The sequence below is a fragment of the Arachis hypogaea genome, chromosome 7 (assembly GCF_003086295.3).
Source record: "Arachis hypogaea cultivar Tifrunner chromosome 7, arahy.Tifrunner.gnm2.J5K5, whole genome shotgun sequence".
In the NCBI taxonomy this organism is placed as follows: Eukaryota; Viridiplantae; Streptophyta; class Magnoliopsida; order Fabales; family Fabaceae; genus Arachis; species Arachis hypogaea.
Genome location: NC_092042.1, coordinates 16,144,074 through 16,157,652, shown reverse-complemented (window position 1 = coordinate 16,157,652; position 13,579 = coordinate 16,144,074). Strand labels below are relative to the sequence as shown.

Sequence of the window (13,579 nt, the reverse complement as noted above, 5' to 3'; positions counted from 1 at the left end):
AGTGAGCCAATACATGCATAATTTTTAGATAACTCATTGAAAATCAGTCAAACGAATCCTTCGCTACTTAACAGGTAGTATTGACTAAGAAATTCTCTTTAATCCTTCTACTCATTTTCGCATATTTGGTTTTGCAAATGTAGACTGTAGCTCGGATGTAGAAAATTGACGTTTCACCTCTAGTTATTGTGTCTATTTCGAATTCAACATACATTATATTTCTCTATTAAAATGTATTTTTGAAACGTGCTTTAAATATATAAAATTATATTTAAAAAATTATTTCTTAAAAAAGATATGCTATTCAAACAAAGATAAACACTTGTTCAATTGAAACAACTAGAAAGAAACATTGTAAACATTTCAAAATACAAATATAGTCTAAAATGTAGTAATACGCGCGTGTGTGGAATTACTTGTAGAACTCCATGACCCAGAAGCTAGAGACGCAACACACAAATCTTATGCCACTAAATCCAGAACCATGTGCTAAGTTCATGAAATCTTGTTTTGTTCTCTCAATCCCTCCGGGCATTTGAGTCATCATGATAACATCATTTACAAAAGCATTCTTGGCAAAAAATGTTGGCTCAGGAACAATGGAAACCATTGTTTCCACCACAATAACCTTCCCATCAGTCGGAATAGCTTTGAGGCAATTTTTCAATATCTTCAAGCATTCTTCATCTCTCCAATCATGAAGTATTCTCTACAAAATTTTCGGTTCGACAATTCTATGACATCAAATATGTGATATGATAATTATATAATTAATGTTTATGGGAATTGCAATTTTTTTTAAATGTTTATGGGAATTTTTTTTTGATATTAAAACTATTGGTAACAAGTGAAAAAAGATAAAATGTTCGTTTTTTATATATAAAAAAAAGCAGTAAAGTATTGCTTTGGTCCTTAATGTTTAGGTTGGATCTCAATTTGGTCTCTAACATTTTAAATATCTTATTTCAATTCCAAAAAATTTTAAATAGGTTTAATGTGGTTCTACCATTAAAATTGGCACTAGCTAATAGTTATAGAATAAGCGATGTGGACATTATAATATTACTAGTTAAGTCATATATTTTTTTACGTGTATAACTAAAACCTTCTTTTAATACTTTTTTTCCTTCAATTTTCTCTATGTACAAAACCTCAAATCCTAACAATCAATTATTAATGTTTTAAAATTAAAATAAATTTTTTTATATTAATGATAGTTGGTAGATTAATTTTACTTACATACTAAAATCGAATGCTATTTGTTCTTTAAAATGCGAATTATTTGTATCAAATTTAATGGTTGAATAATATTAAACCTGTTTAAAATTTTTTTGGGATTAAAATAAGACATTTAAAAAATTTTAAGATTAAAATAAAATATTTAAAATGTTAAAGATTAAATTAAAATTTAACCTAAATATTAAGGACTAAAATAATATTTTATCCAAAAAAGTGTATAAAAAAAATATACAAATAACAATAGTGCAGATTTTTTTTTATTTTATTAGCGAATGTTATGTTTGATATATCCTATGATAATGAAATAATGAGATTTAAAATTTAAAGTATACGTATCCCCGAAAAGAAAAATCATTTTATCATTTCTCTTATAATGAACCTCAAATGCATGATTGACCGATAGTATTTTTCTTATCCTTGATTAAAGAAACATTTAGAAGAATTATGTCACATCATTTTTGCTAGTTATTCATTTAAAACAAATAGAGCCTAATAAAAAATGATATATGGTTAACAAATCAGACTCTCTTTCTACAATAGATTTTTAAGTTCTTAAGGCTAATTATCTCAGCTAAGTAAATTAACATAACAGTATTTAGTAGAAGGTTGAAAATTGACAATATATTTTCTGTATATTGATAATATGTTATCTGTGAATTATATTTTTATGAATAAAGTGTTGTTTATAATACGCATTTGGCAGATTGACAATGCGTCTTTCACAAATTGCATTTTTTTGAATAAAAAAATATTCTTTTTTATAATACATCTCTGACAAATTATTTGTATCAGAGGCTCTTAAAAATTTGTTAAATATTAAATCATCTAATATTTAAATTTAAGGTGATTCACTAATATTAAAGTGATTCACCATCACTAAAACATTATATATAAAAAAAATTAGTCCAAAAAAGCATAATATATATTCCTCCCACCTTCATGAAAATGGCATCTCCATTTGGAACACTCTCAAACATATCTCCTCCCACATGCTCCACGCCTGGAACATTATTAGAAAATACAATGGTTATATTTCCTTTAAAAGGAAAAATCTATTATAATAATAAACTACTGAACAATTATATACTTCTTTCTGTTTTGCTTTATCTATATATCGTCTATCTTAAAATCAATAAATCTAAAGAATCATTGAATCTTTAATGAAAGAATAAATAATAAAAATGGTAAAGTATCGTTTTGTCTCTAACGTTTGGGGTAACTTTTAAAGTTATCACTAACGTTTGAATTGTCTTATTTAAGTCTCTAACGTTTTAAAATTGACTCAATGTTATCCTGCCGTTAGAAATCTGTTAACGAAATTGACGGCAAAAAAAAATTGAGACGATTTTGAAACGTTAAGAACTTAAATATGACGAATAAGTTGGGGACAAAAACGATACATATAAATAAATTTTAATTTTATCTTTCAATAATATCAATTTTTTTCGGTACATGATTATTCAATTATTTTTTTAATCACATCTAAGTAAATTATATTTAATCACATTAATTTTATTCTAAATAAATTTATTTTTTATAATTTTACTCTTAAAAATTTTTACTCATCATAAAATATTTGTAGAATGACTAGTACATAAACTTGTGGGAAAAAAAATTATACATATAGAATAAATTAATGTGATTCTAGTCATTTTATAAACATTTCATGATGAGTAAAAATCTTTAAAGTAAAATTATAAAAAAATTAATTTATTTAGAATCAAAATAATGTAATTAAGTGTAATTTACTTAAATGTGATTAAAAAATAATTGAATAACTATGTACCGTAAAAGATTGATATTAGTGAAGGATAAAATTAAAATTTATTTATATGTATCGTTTTTGTTCCTAACGTTTTCGTCCTATTTAAGTTTTTAACGTTTCAAAATCTCTCAATTTTGTCCCACCGTCAATTCCGTTAACAGATTTCTAACGGCAGGACAACATTGAGTCAATTTTGAAATGTTAGAGACTTAAATATGACAATTCAAACGTTAGAGACAACTTTAAAACTTATCCCAAATGTTAGAGACAAAAATAATACTTTACTTAAAAAAAAGTGAATACTCTGGCTAAAATCAAATAAACAATAAAGTATCACACATACCATCATCATAGGCTGAGGCACATTCAATGACATGAGGCAAATCAAAATTGATACCAAGAATATGAGGGTGCTTGGAAGTGATTAGTTTGATAGTTGCCCCAACACCACCACCAACATCCACTAGTTTATTGATGTGGTCAAAGCCTTTGTAGACATCAAGAATCCTCTTCATTAATAAAGTGGAGGAGTTGTGCATTGCTTTGTTGAAGACCTCGTTGAACCTAGGATCAATTTTTGCATACTCGAAAACATGCATGCCATGAGCCCTATTGAATGGTATACCTCCTTCAAGGATTGCTCCTTTCAATTCATTCCTAATTATACAAAACACATTAACAATACAATAAGCATTAATGTCGAAAAGTTTAGCATTACAATTATTATTGGGTTAAGTACAATTTTGATCCTTAAAATATAGGTCGAAATTTTTTTTTTATTTTCAACCTTTTTTTACATACAAAATTATTCTTAAGATTTTAAAATTATATTTTTTATCAAAATTTTAATTTTTATTATCAAATTATCTCTAACTAAAAAAATTATAAAATAAAAAAAAACACAAATGAGGCAGAGAGCATGTAAAGTTGAGAGAGAAAGAGAACCCCGGGAGGCTTGGCGTCGGAATGGGTGGGAGAGGAAGTGGGATTGGAGTGGGAAGCATTATGATCGGAAGAGGGATGTTCGATAAGGAGGCCTTCGAATTCATCCTCGTCCCAGAAATCGAAGGTGGTGGGCGGCAATTTCAGAAGATCGGAGAGTGCGGGTTTGGGATTGGATTGGGAATTGATAGGGGTAGGACGAGTGAGGTCAGTTGTGAGATGTTAGAAAGGTGTAGAGCGGAGAGTTGTAGGATCGATAGAAGTGTCTTCGAGTTCGTCGTTTCAACTTTGAATCTCTCAACGTGGCGCGCGGCGCTATGACATGTTTTGGGAAGGGAAAGACGATGCTTGTGGTGGCTGCTGGCTTTCGACGGACAGTACGGTGACAGTGGGTGGCAGTTGGAAGGAAGAAGAAGAAGAAAAGAAGCGAAGGTTGAAGGAGGGTAGAACTGACGCATTGAGGGCGGCGGCGGCCAGAGGTTGATGGCTTCTGATTTTGATTCTGTTTTTATTGTTGCTATGTTTCTGATTTTGATTCTATTTTTTGAATTCCTTGTTGTTGTGCTTTTAATTTTATTGTTCTTCTGATTTCACTGTACTTTGATTTCTTGTGTTTTTCTGATTTTTTTTTATTGTGCTATTGATGATGAAAAAGAAGAAAAAGAATAAGAGACACTGCTATGATGGAGAGGAAAAATCGGGTATTTTAGTGAAGAAGGAGAAAGACGATTTTAAAATTAAGTTAAATCTTACGGACGATTTTGTATGCAAAAAAAAATTGAGAACGAAAAAATTTTCAACGACCTATATTTTAGAGACCAAAATCGTACTTAATCCATTATTATTAGTGTATAAAAAATAACTATTATGAAATATTATTTTTTATTATTACTAAATTATCAAGAAAAAAAAGTGTCTAGTATTTTAAACGGCCGTTCGAAATTAAATAAAAAAAGTGGCAACAAGTTTTGATGAAGAGATATGCAGCAACATTATTTTTTGTTGCAAAACATGTTCTATTGCAGCAAAAATAATGTTTTACAGTAATTTTTTTCCGAAACAATATTATATCTTGTAGTGAGAGATATATATACGTATAGCTAAAAAATATACATAAAAAATGTCTAAATTTTTTGACATTCACGTAATTGTAAAAAAATCTATGTTAAAATACTTAATATTCGGTTATTATTAATAGTAAAAGATAAGATTCACTAAAAATATTATCAATATTTTTTTGATAATTAAATTCTTGTTAAATGTTTTTAAAAATAATTATTTTTAATAATCATTGACCATTAAAAATAATAATTTCTTTTTATGAAAATTAAGTGATGAACGTTATAAATACATTTGAAAATCTTTTAATATAATTATTAAGTTTTATATTGTTTAAAATTAAGAATTTGATAGTCTTTATAAGTGTGAGGCAACCCTTATTTTTTGAGCTAATTTTTAGAATAAATTGAGTCTACTTAATTTTTTATAATAGTTATTAATTTTTCTGTTAATACATTTTTAAAAAAATTAATATTTATCAAAATAATTATTTTAATTTATTTAGAAATAGATTCAGTGACCAATAGTTGAGGAATAATTTCATTTTTTCCCTCCATTTTTCTTCTTGTTGCAGACTTGCATCCATTCACGGTTCTCTTGAATTCTTATATTGTTTTATTGTTACTGACCTTGATGGTGAAATTAAATGTTTTCCATTTCTGATGACATATTTTTGACACAGCTTGGTGTTGTGAATTCAGAGTTTCACATCAGTTGGATTCATCACCACCTGCCACCCACCAATCCACCATCATTATCAACGGTCATCAGTCTGATACTTGCGGTGGTTTTACTCAATTTAAATTTTAAATTCTAAATTTTAGATATTAAATTATAAATTTTAAATTCTAATTATTAATTTCTAACTTTTAAAGTGTAAATTCTTAATTTTAAATTTTTTAAAAAATAAAAACTAAAAAAGTAATTTTAATATAAAATGTAATATTAACTAACTAATTAAAAAATAATTTTTATCTTGTTTTACTTTTAGATAACTTTTATTCTTTTTATTAGTTATTAAAATAATTTTTAAATTAATTGGTTAAATTAATATTGGTCTCCAAATTTTTTTTATTGGCAGATATTAAGGTGTCTTAATTTTTGTTTCGCTTATTGAACTTATTATCTAAATTTTGTGCCTTAGCAATGGAAAAATTGGTCTCTATTGTAGAAATCGAAAATAATTCGTCACTAAAAGATAATCAAACTGGCCACTAAACCAAAAGTTAATAGTCAAAATTATTTTTAAAAGATACTTTGATCTTCATTTTTGTTCTCGAAAGATAAAGTTAATCGAAATCATCCCCGAAAGATACACGATTTGGTCACGTTAATCCTTCCGTCAGTTGGATGATGATGAGTCACGTTAAGTGTCACGTGGCACATGATAACGTAGTGGGTTAATGCCATACGTCACAAGATGATTGGTTGACGTGTCAGATCAGTGACACGTGGCATCACTTGACATGTAAACAAGTTATTTATAATCAAAATAGTCCTTAAAAGTTTAGACGTAAATCATTTTCACCCCTAAAACTTTAAAAATTAATCAAATTATTTCTTATATAATTTTTTTTATTTTTTCTTGATAATATTAAATTTTAAATATTTTTTATACTACTAATTTTAATAGAAACGTAATTGACAAACAAAAAATTAGTAATTGTATCTTTTCTTCTTAAAATTTTTTCAATAAAATTATCTCTCTCCCTTATTCTTCTCAAAATCTCTTTTATTCTTTTCTATTCTAAAACCTTTTTCTTACATTATCACATTTTGCTGAAATATATATATATATATATATATATATATATATATATATATATATATATATATACACTCAAAATTGAAATACATGTATTTGTTAACCTAAACAAAATTATATGCTCAAAATCAAAATTTATGTATTAAAAGAAAAACTATATAATCTTTCTCAAACATATGAAACACACAAAAATTTATTATGATCTTTGCATGTAGTACGCTTAAGAAGCAATTCGTTTAGCATATATAATAATAATAATAATAATAATAATAATAATAATAATAATAATATTATTATTATTATTATTATTATTATTATTATTATTATTATTATTATTATTATTAAGCAACAAATTTTTAATATTTTGTAAAGTTTGAAATTTGAAGCAAAATTTGTGGATCTTTTTGAATTTTGACTTTTAATATCACTACCATTACATCCTATGTGTAAGTAATACCGTAATAGAAAAAAAAAAGATGTAGTAGAAAAAAATAGTGGTATAACTTTATTTAGGTTAACATACATAAATTTTGATTTTGAGCATATAATTTTGTTTAGGTTAACAAATACATACATGCCAATTTTGAGTATATATATATATTCTAGCAAAATGTGATAATGTAAGAAAAAGGTTTTAGAATAGAAAAAAATAAGAGATATTTTGAGAAGAATTAAGGGAGAGAAATAATTTTATTGAAAAATTTTTTAAGAACAAAAGATACAATTACTAATTTTTTGTTTGTCAATTACATTTCTATTAAGATTAGTAGTATCAAAAAATATTTCAAATTTAATATTATTAAGAAAAAATAAAAAAATTATATAAGGACTAATTTGATTAATTTTTAAAATTTTAGGGATAAAAATGACTTACGTCTGAACTTTCAAGAACTATTTTGATTATAAATAACTTGTTTACATGTCAAGTGATTTGACACGTTCTGACATGTCAATCAATTATCTTATGACACGTGACATTAACCCACCACGTCATCATGTGCCACGTGGCACTTAACATGACACGTCATAATCCAACTGACGGAAAGACTAACATGGCCAAGTCGTGTATCTTTCGGGGACGATTTTGATTAATTTTATCTTTTGAAAACCAAAATGGAGATCGAGATATCTTTCAAAAAAGATTTTGACTATTAACTCACTAAACAAACTTGACAATGGCAATTTGTAAATCCGTTGAAAAAATCAATCTCCAAAATATATCAACCGAAATCGATCTTAATATTCTTTAGCGACCACTGACCATTTGGTAGCCAAATCAATATCTATTAGGCAAATGTTTTAGAATTTGTCATGATATTATTTTTAAAAAAAAATTAAATGGATAGAAAAAATAACAGAAATAGTTATATTTTTAACGTTTTTTTTTAAGTAATAGCCTTTTTTAGATTTGTTTGAATTATTTTGTATAGACCTTTTTTCTTCTTTTATTTATCTTGTGTTTTTGTATATTGTTGGAATTTATTAAAAATCGAAATCTACACTTTTCGAACATAGAGTTCTGATACTATATCATGATATCATTTTCCTAAAAAATTATGCTAATAAAAAAACAACATAAATAATTATACATAGCTCTAACAAAATTTAATCAATATAAAAATTTTACAAAAACATGCAATTACTTATTAATTAGCAAAAAATGTATGACTAATCAGGTGTTCACTATCTTAACAATCATGAAAACAAACAAGTGAAGCTAAAAGCTTGTATACTAGTATATATATATATATGTATATATATATATATATATATGTATATATATATATAAACGTTTTTTATTATTTAACAACGTTTTTTAAAAAGTGATGCTAAAAAGTGTTACTAAAATAGAAAAAAATATGATTTTAATTTTTAAAACACTTACATGGTTATTATAGCCATTATAAACATAGACATACTAGAATTAACATACACGTATATGCGCATTCTAGTATAAATATTGCTAAATTCAAGTAATGGTTTTATTATTTAACAACGTTTTTTTAAATAGAATTTAATTTTGATGTGTAAACATTATGGTTCTGAAAATCAGACCGGACCGGCCAATTCGACCGGATTAACTGAAAACCGGTCTTATAGTCGGTCTAGTTGACACGCAAAACCGTCTTGCAAAAAAATGGTTTAAAAATTGGTCAAACCAGTGATTAACCGGTGAATCGGCTGAACCGGCCGGGTCAAAAGACCGATTCTCTAAAAAAAAAACGTAAAAACCCCACCCCCCAAAACACCCGACCCTCTCTCCCTTCTGTCTCACTCTCATATTCCAACTAAATCACTAATTTGCCTAATCTTTGAGAGAAAACACCGCAGCCAACATCAGCTCCCAGCAACCACCACGACATCCCTTCTCCCTTCTCCCTTCTCCTTCACTCTCATCAGTTTCACTCCCCCAAATCCTTAACCCACTATGGTGCTACTTCCTTCTCTCTCTCATCCAGGCGCCAGCAGCCCCCGCCTCCTCGTCTCGCTCTCAGCCAACAACAGCAGTATCCGGCGACCCATCGTCCGGAAAGCTGACCACCATTCTTACCTTCCCTCTTCTCTTCTCGCCTCTTCTTTTCCCTTCGAACGCTTTTGCCCCCCACTCAGCTCTCGTCACTGCCACAGAGAGAAGCTAGGTTGTGGTTAGAGGATTCTAGACCTGATAATTGCTCTGTTCTTGATTATCCAACATGGCTTAATACTGCTTGTTTGCTGAATGATGTTGGTGTGATCATTACTGTGTTGTTTTTGTTTCATGTGACCTGATTCTACCTGCTGCCCTGCTGAACTATACTTGTGAAATTAAGTTTGATGCTGCCTCTGTACATGCAATCCATGCTTTTCTCATGTTAATTGCAATTTTTGGATTCATGTGCTTATATTTTGCTACTACTTGCTACCCAAATTTCTAGAAATTGTTCTATTTTTAAACTTGTTACTTAAGAGTTGAACGTGGCACTTTTCAAATTCTTAATATCACTATATTTCTCTTCCTTAATGATCTATGAAGTTGTTTAGTTATAAACTTTGATGTTTGAAGTTGTTTGTGAACCTCTAATATTAAGTTATGAATAATTTATTATGTGAAATTTTAAATTTTATTAAGTTAGACATTATTGAATTTATATATTTAAAATTATTTTTAAATTTTTTAATAATTTTATTTAATATTTAATTAAATCGGTTGAACCCCCATTGAACTCCGATCGAACCAGTGAACCATTGAACCAGTGACCTCACCGGTTTATTGACCGGTCCGATTCTCGCAACCTTGGTAAACACGTAAGTACGTAACATCATATTATAAAAATAACTACTATTTTTATTCATTGCATGAATGGTCATTTTAAGAGACGGATGTGATTGCACGACTTTACACTGTCAGTGCATCAAAATTAAACTTAATACGTGTGTATGTGTGTGTTATGATGTCTATTATAATGATAAGATTAATTATTTTATTGGTCTCTATACTTTTATCAAATTTGTAATTAGTTTTTTATACTTTTTTTCTTTCAATTAGATCTCAACACTATTTTTTATTTTATAATTAGATCTTTTTTATATCAAAACATTAAAATTAATGAAATATTCTTCTAAAAAAATAAAAAATATATAGTTAAAGATTTAGGTATGTGTTTAATTATGAATACTTTCAATTTTTTAGAGAAATATTTTGTTAACTCGTATTTTTTACATTAACAAAGACATAATTACAATATTAAAAATAATATAGTAATCCAATTAAAAAAAATAATTTTTGTAACAACAATGTAATTAAACTTTATAATGACTATGACGACCCTAACGAAAGATTGTAAAAATTAAAGTAATATTTTTTCTTATTTGACAATCTTTTTAATTTAAAAAATAAAACTAAAAATTATTGTTTAAATATAAAAGAAAAATATGATTTTAATTTTAATATTTTTAAATATTGTTAAATTTGATCGGTCATGGTAGCTATTATCAGGCTCCACATTATATCTATGTATCTATCTATATACTAACCAACTTTGGGTGAAGACTTTATCTAGATGCAGCCGCAACGAGGGTCCCAACGATACACCATCAGCATCACCCACAAAATATTTCGAAACAGGTGAGAGGCTATACAGCCTGTGATGCAAGTTATTAGAGCTTTCTGGATCTTCAACTACAGAACAAGACAGTAATGAGTGACTTGCAAGAAGCCTAAGAACACGATCCAACATTGATGCTGCTTCAGGGTTGTTGCTTCCAATGTCATCCACAATGTCTTTCGCTGAGAGCTTTGCACATTTGCCTTCTTTTGCTATGATGTCAAATACACCAAGCTCTATTGTGGTCCTCAAAGCCATTGGAACCACAATTGACCATGCCATTTGAGAAAACAAGAAGCCATCTACTTCTTCTTCATCTTGTGGTAGCTTGAAGAGCTCAAGTAGTTTTGCATCGGATTCTGATGGATGAGCCATTTGTGAATTGGGACGAAATTAAAGCAGGATTGAGTGCACGTAGTGTAATGAATGTAGTTATATTTTGAAGTGAACTTATAAAACATTCCTTTCATGAGACCAAATATATATACTGTTTTTCGGAATTGCAAGCACAAATAAAAAAGATATAACTTTTGAAATAAATCTGTACAACAAAGTAAAATACTTAATTAAGTTGTTATAATTGTTTACGCGTTTCTTTTTTTTTCTTCGCATTTCTTCTCGTTTTTCTTTTTGCGTCGCTTCTCCTCCTTTCACCCATGTCACTACTTCTTCGTCTTCCTCTTTTCCTCCTCCTTTTTTTTTTCTCCTCCTTTCACCCATGTCACTACTTCTTCGTCTTCCTCTTTTCCTCCTCTTTTTTTTTCAACTTTCTCTTTCATTATCGTCGTCACCACTTACACCACCACCTCAATTTTCTCCTCCTCTTTTTTTTATTCTCTTTCTCTTTTCAATTTGAATTTCTTTGATATTTTCCTCCCCCTCCTCTTCTATCATCATTATTATCATTATCATTATCGTTATTGTCATAATCATTTTCTTCTTCTTATATGTATAACAGTTTAAATTCAAAATGCACTGAAAGTTTTTAACAATAAGTTTAAACTAGAATGCACCAAAATTAAATCAAAAACGCATCGAAATTAAATCCAAAATTTACCAAAATTACTTAATGATAACTCAAAACTCCTCCTCTTCCTTTTTCTTCTTCATTATCAGGACAATTCACCTAAATAACTTGTTTCACCTTCAAAATTACGCAAATACATTGTTTCCAAAACGAATACGTAAATACATTGTTTCACATATCTATGAAAATCGTTACTGGCAGTAGCGTTTTACAGAAACACAGAATCCGCTGCTGCCAGACGCGGATTACGTTGAGTTGTGGCAGCATGAAAACCGTTGTTGCCTGTCGCGGTTTCTGCATGATTATAATTGGTCATAAACCGCTACTACCAATAGCTGTTTATGTACATTGGGATACGTGTGTAAACCGCTAGAGGCAACAGCGATTTACGTTGAGTATGAAAACAAATAGTTTTACTAATCTTTATCTAAAAAACAATTACAAAACAAATAATTAATGGTATATACTATTTAAATAATATTATAAATAAAAAATTTAATTTATCATTTCACAATATAATTTAAAAAATATAAATATGCATGTAATAAATTTTTTATTTGTATTTATTATTAAAAGTGAGACTAAATTACAAATAAAAAAATACAATACTCAAAGTATTAAATTATATAAATCAAGACTAATTTTTTTTATTCTCATCTCTTTTAAAATTTATAAATAATAAAATAATTTATTTTTAGCCAAAAGTTCACTAAATCATATATTTTTCTCTTTAAAAATTATTTCATTCTCTTTTATTTATATCAACTATACAAAAAAGATTCGGAGAGTTTGGAACATGGGTTGTGTTCTTTGCTCCTGATTTGCATTTGAGATTCTAGCTAAATGAATTTTTTTTATTTGTGAAACTTTGTTGTCTTATACCAAAAAATAAAAATTATTTGTATTTTATAGTTGATTGATTGGATAAATAATAGTGATAGCATCATAATTTTGATGAATAAAATAAAAAATATAAATATGAATGTAATAAAAAAATCATTTAGCTAGAATCTCAAATGCAAATCAGCATCAAAGAACACAACTCATGTTCCAAACTCTCCGAATCTTCTTTGTATGGTTGATATAAATAAAAGAGAATGAAATGATTTTTAAAGAGAAAAATATATGATTTAGTGATCTTTTGGCTAAAAATAAATTATTTTATTATTTATAAGTTTTAAAAGAGATGAGAATAAAAAAAATTAGTCTTGATTTATATAATTTAATACTTTGAGTATTGTATTTTTTTATTTGTAATTTAGTCTCACTTTTAATAATAAACACAAATAAAAAATTTATTACATGCATATTTATATTTTTTAAATTATATTGTGAAATGATAAATTAAATTTATTATTTATGATATTATTTAAATAGTATATACCATTAATTATTTATTTTGTAATTATTTTTTAGATAAAGATTAGTAAAATTATTTGTTTTTCTACTCAACGTAAACCGCTGCTGCCTCTAGGGGTTTACACACGTGTCCCAATGTACATAAACCGCTACTGGTAGTAGCGGTTTATGACCAATCATAATCATGCAGAAACCGCGGCAGGCAACAGCGGTTTCTATGCTGTCACAACTCAACATAATCCGCGGCTGGCAGCAGCAAATTCTGTGTTTCTGTAAACCGCTACTGCCAGTAGCAGTTTCCATACGTAATTTTGAAGGTGAAACAATTTATTTAGGTG

The 13,579-nt window shown here is 27.7% G+C and overlaps 1 protein-coding gene across 1 annotated transcript; it reads right to left on the bottom strand.

Annotated features, from left to right (window-relative positions):
- Positions 1-412: 412 nt before the first annotated feature.
- Positions 413-11,277, bottom strand: LOC112703992 (anthranilate N-methyltransferase-like). The gene is made up of 4 exons (XM_029288136.2): positions 10,785-11,277; positions 3,348-3,661; positions 2,175-2,239; positions 413-709 (listed from the first exon to the last, which is right to left on the bottom strand). The coding sequence occupies exons 1-4, from the start codon at positions 11,228-11,230 to the stop codon at positions 413-415; spliced, it is 1,122 nt and encodes a 373-aa protein (XP_029143969.1). The 5' UTR covers positions 11,231-11,277.
- Between the last annotated feature and the right edge of the window lie 2,302 nt (positions 11,278-13,579).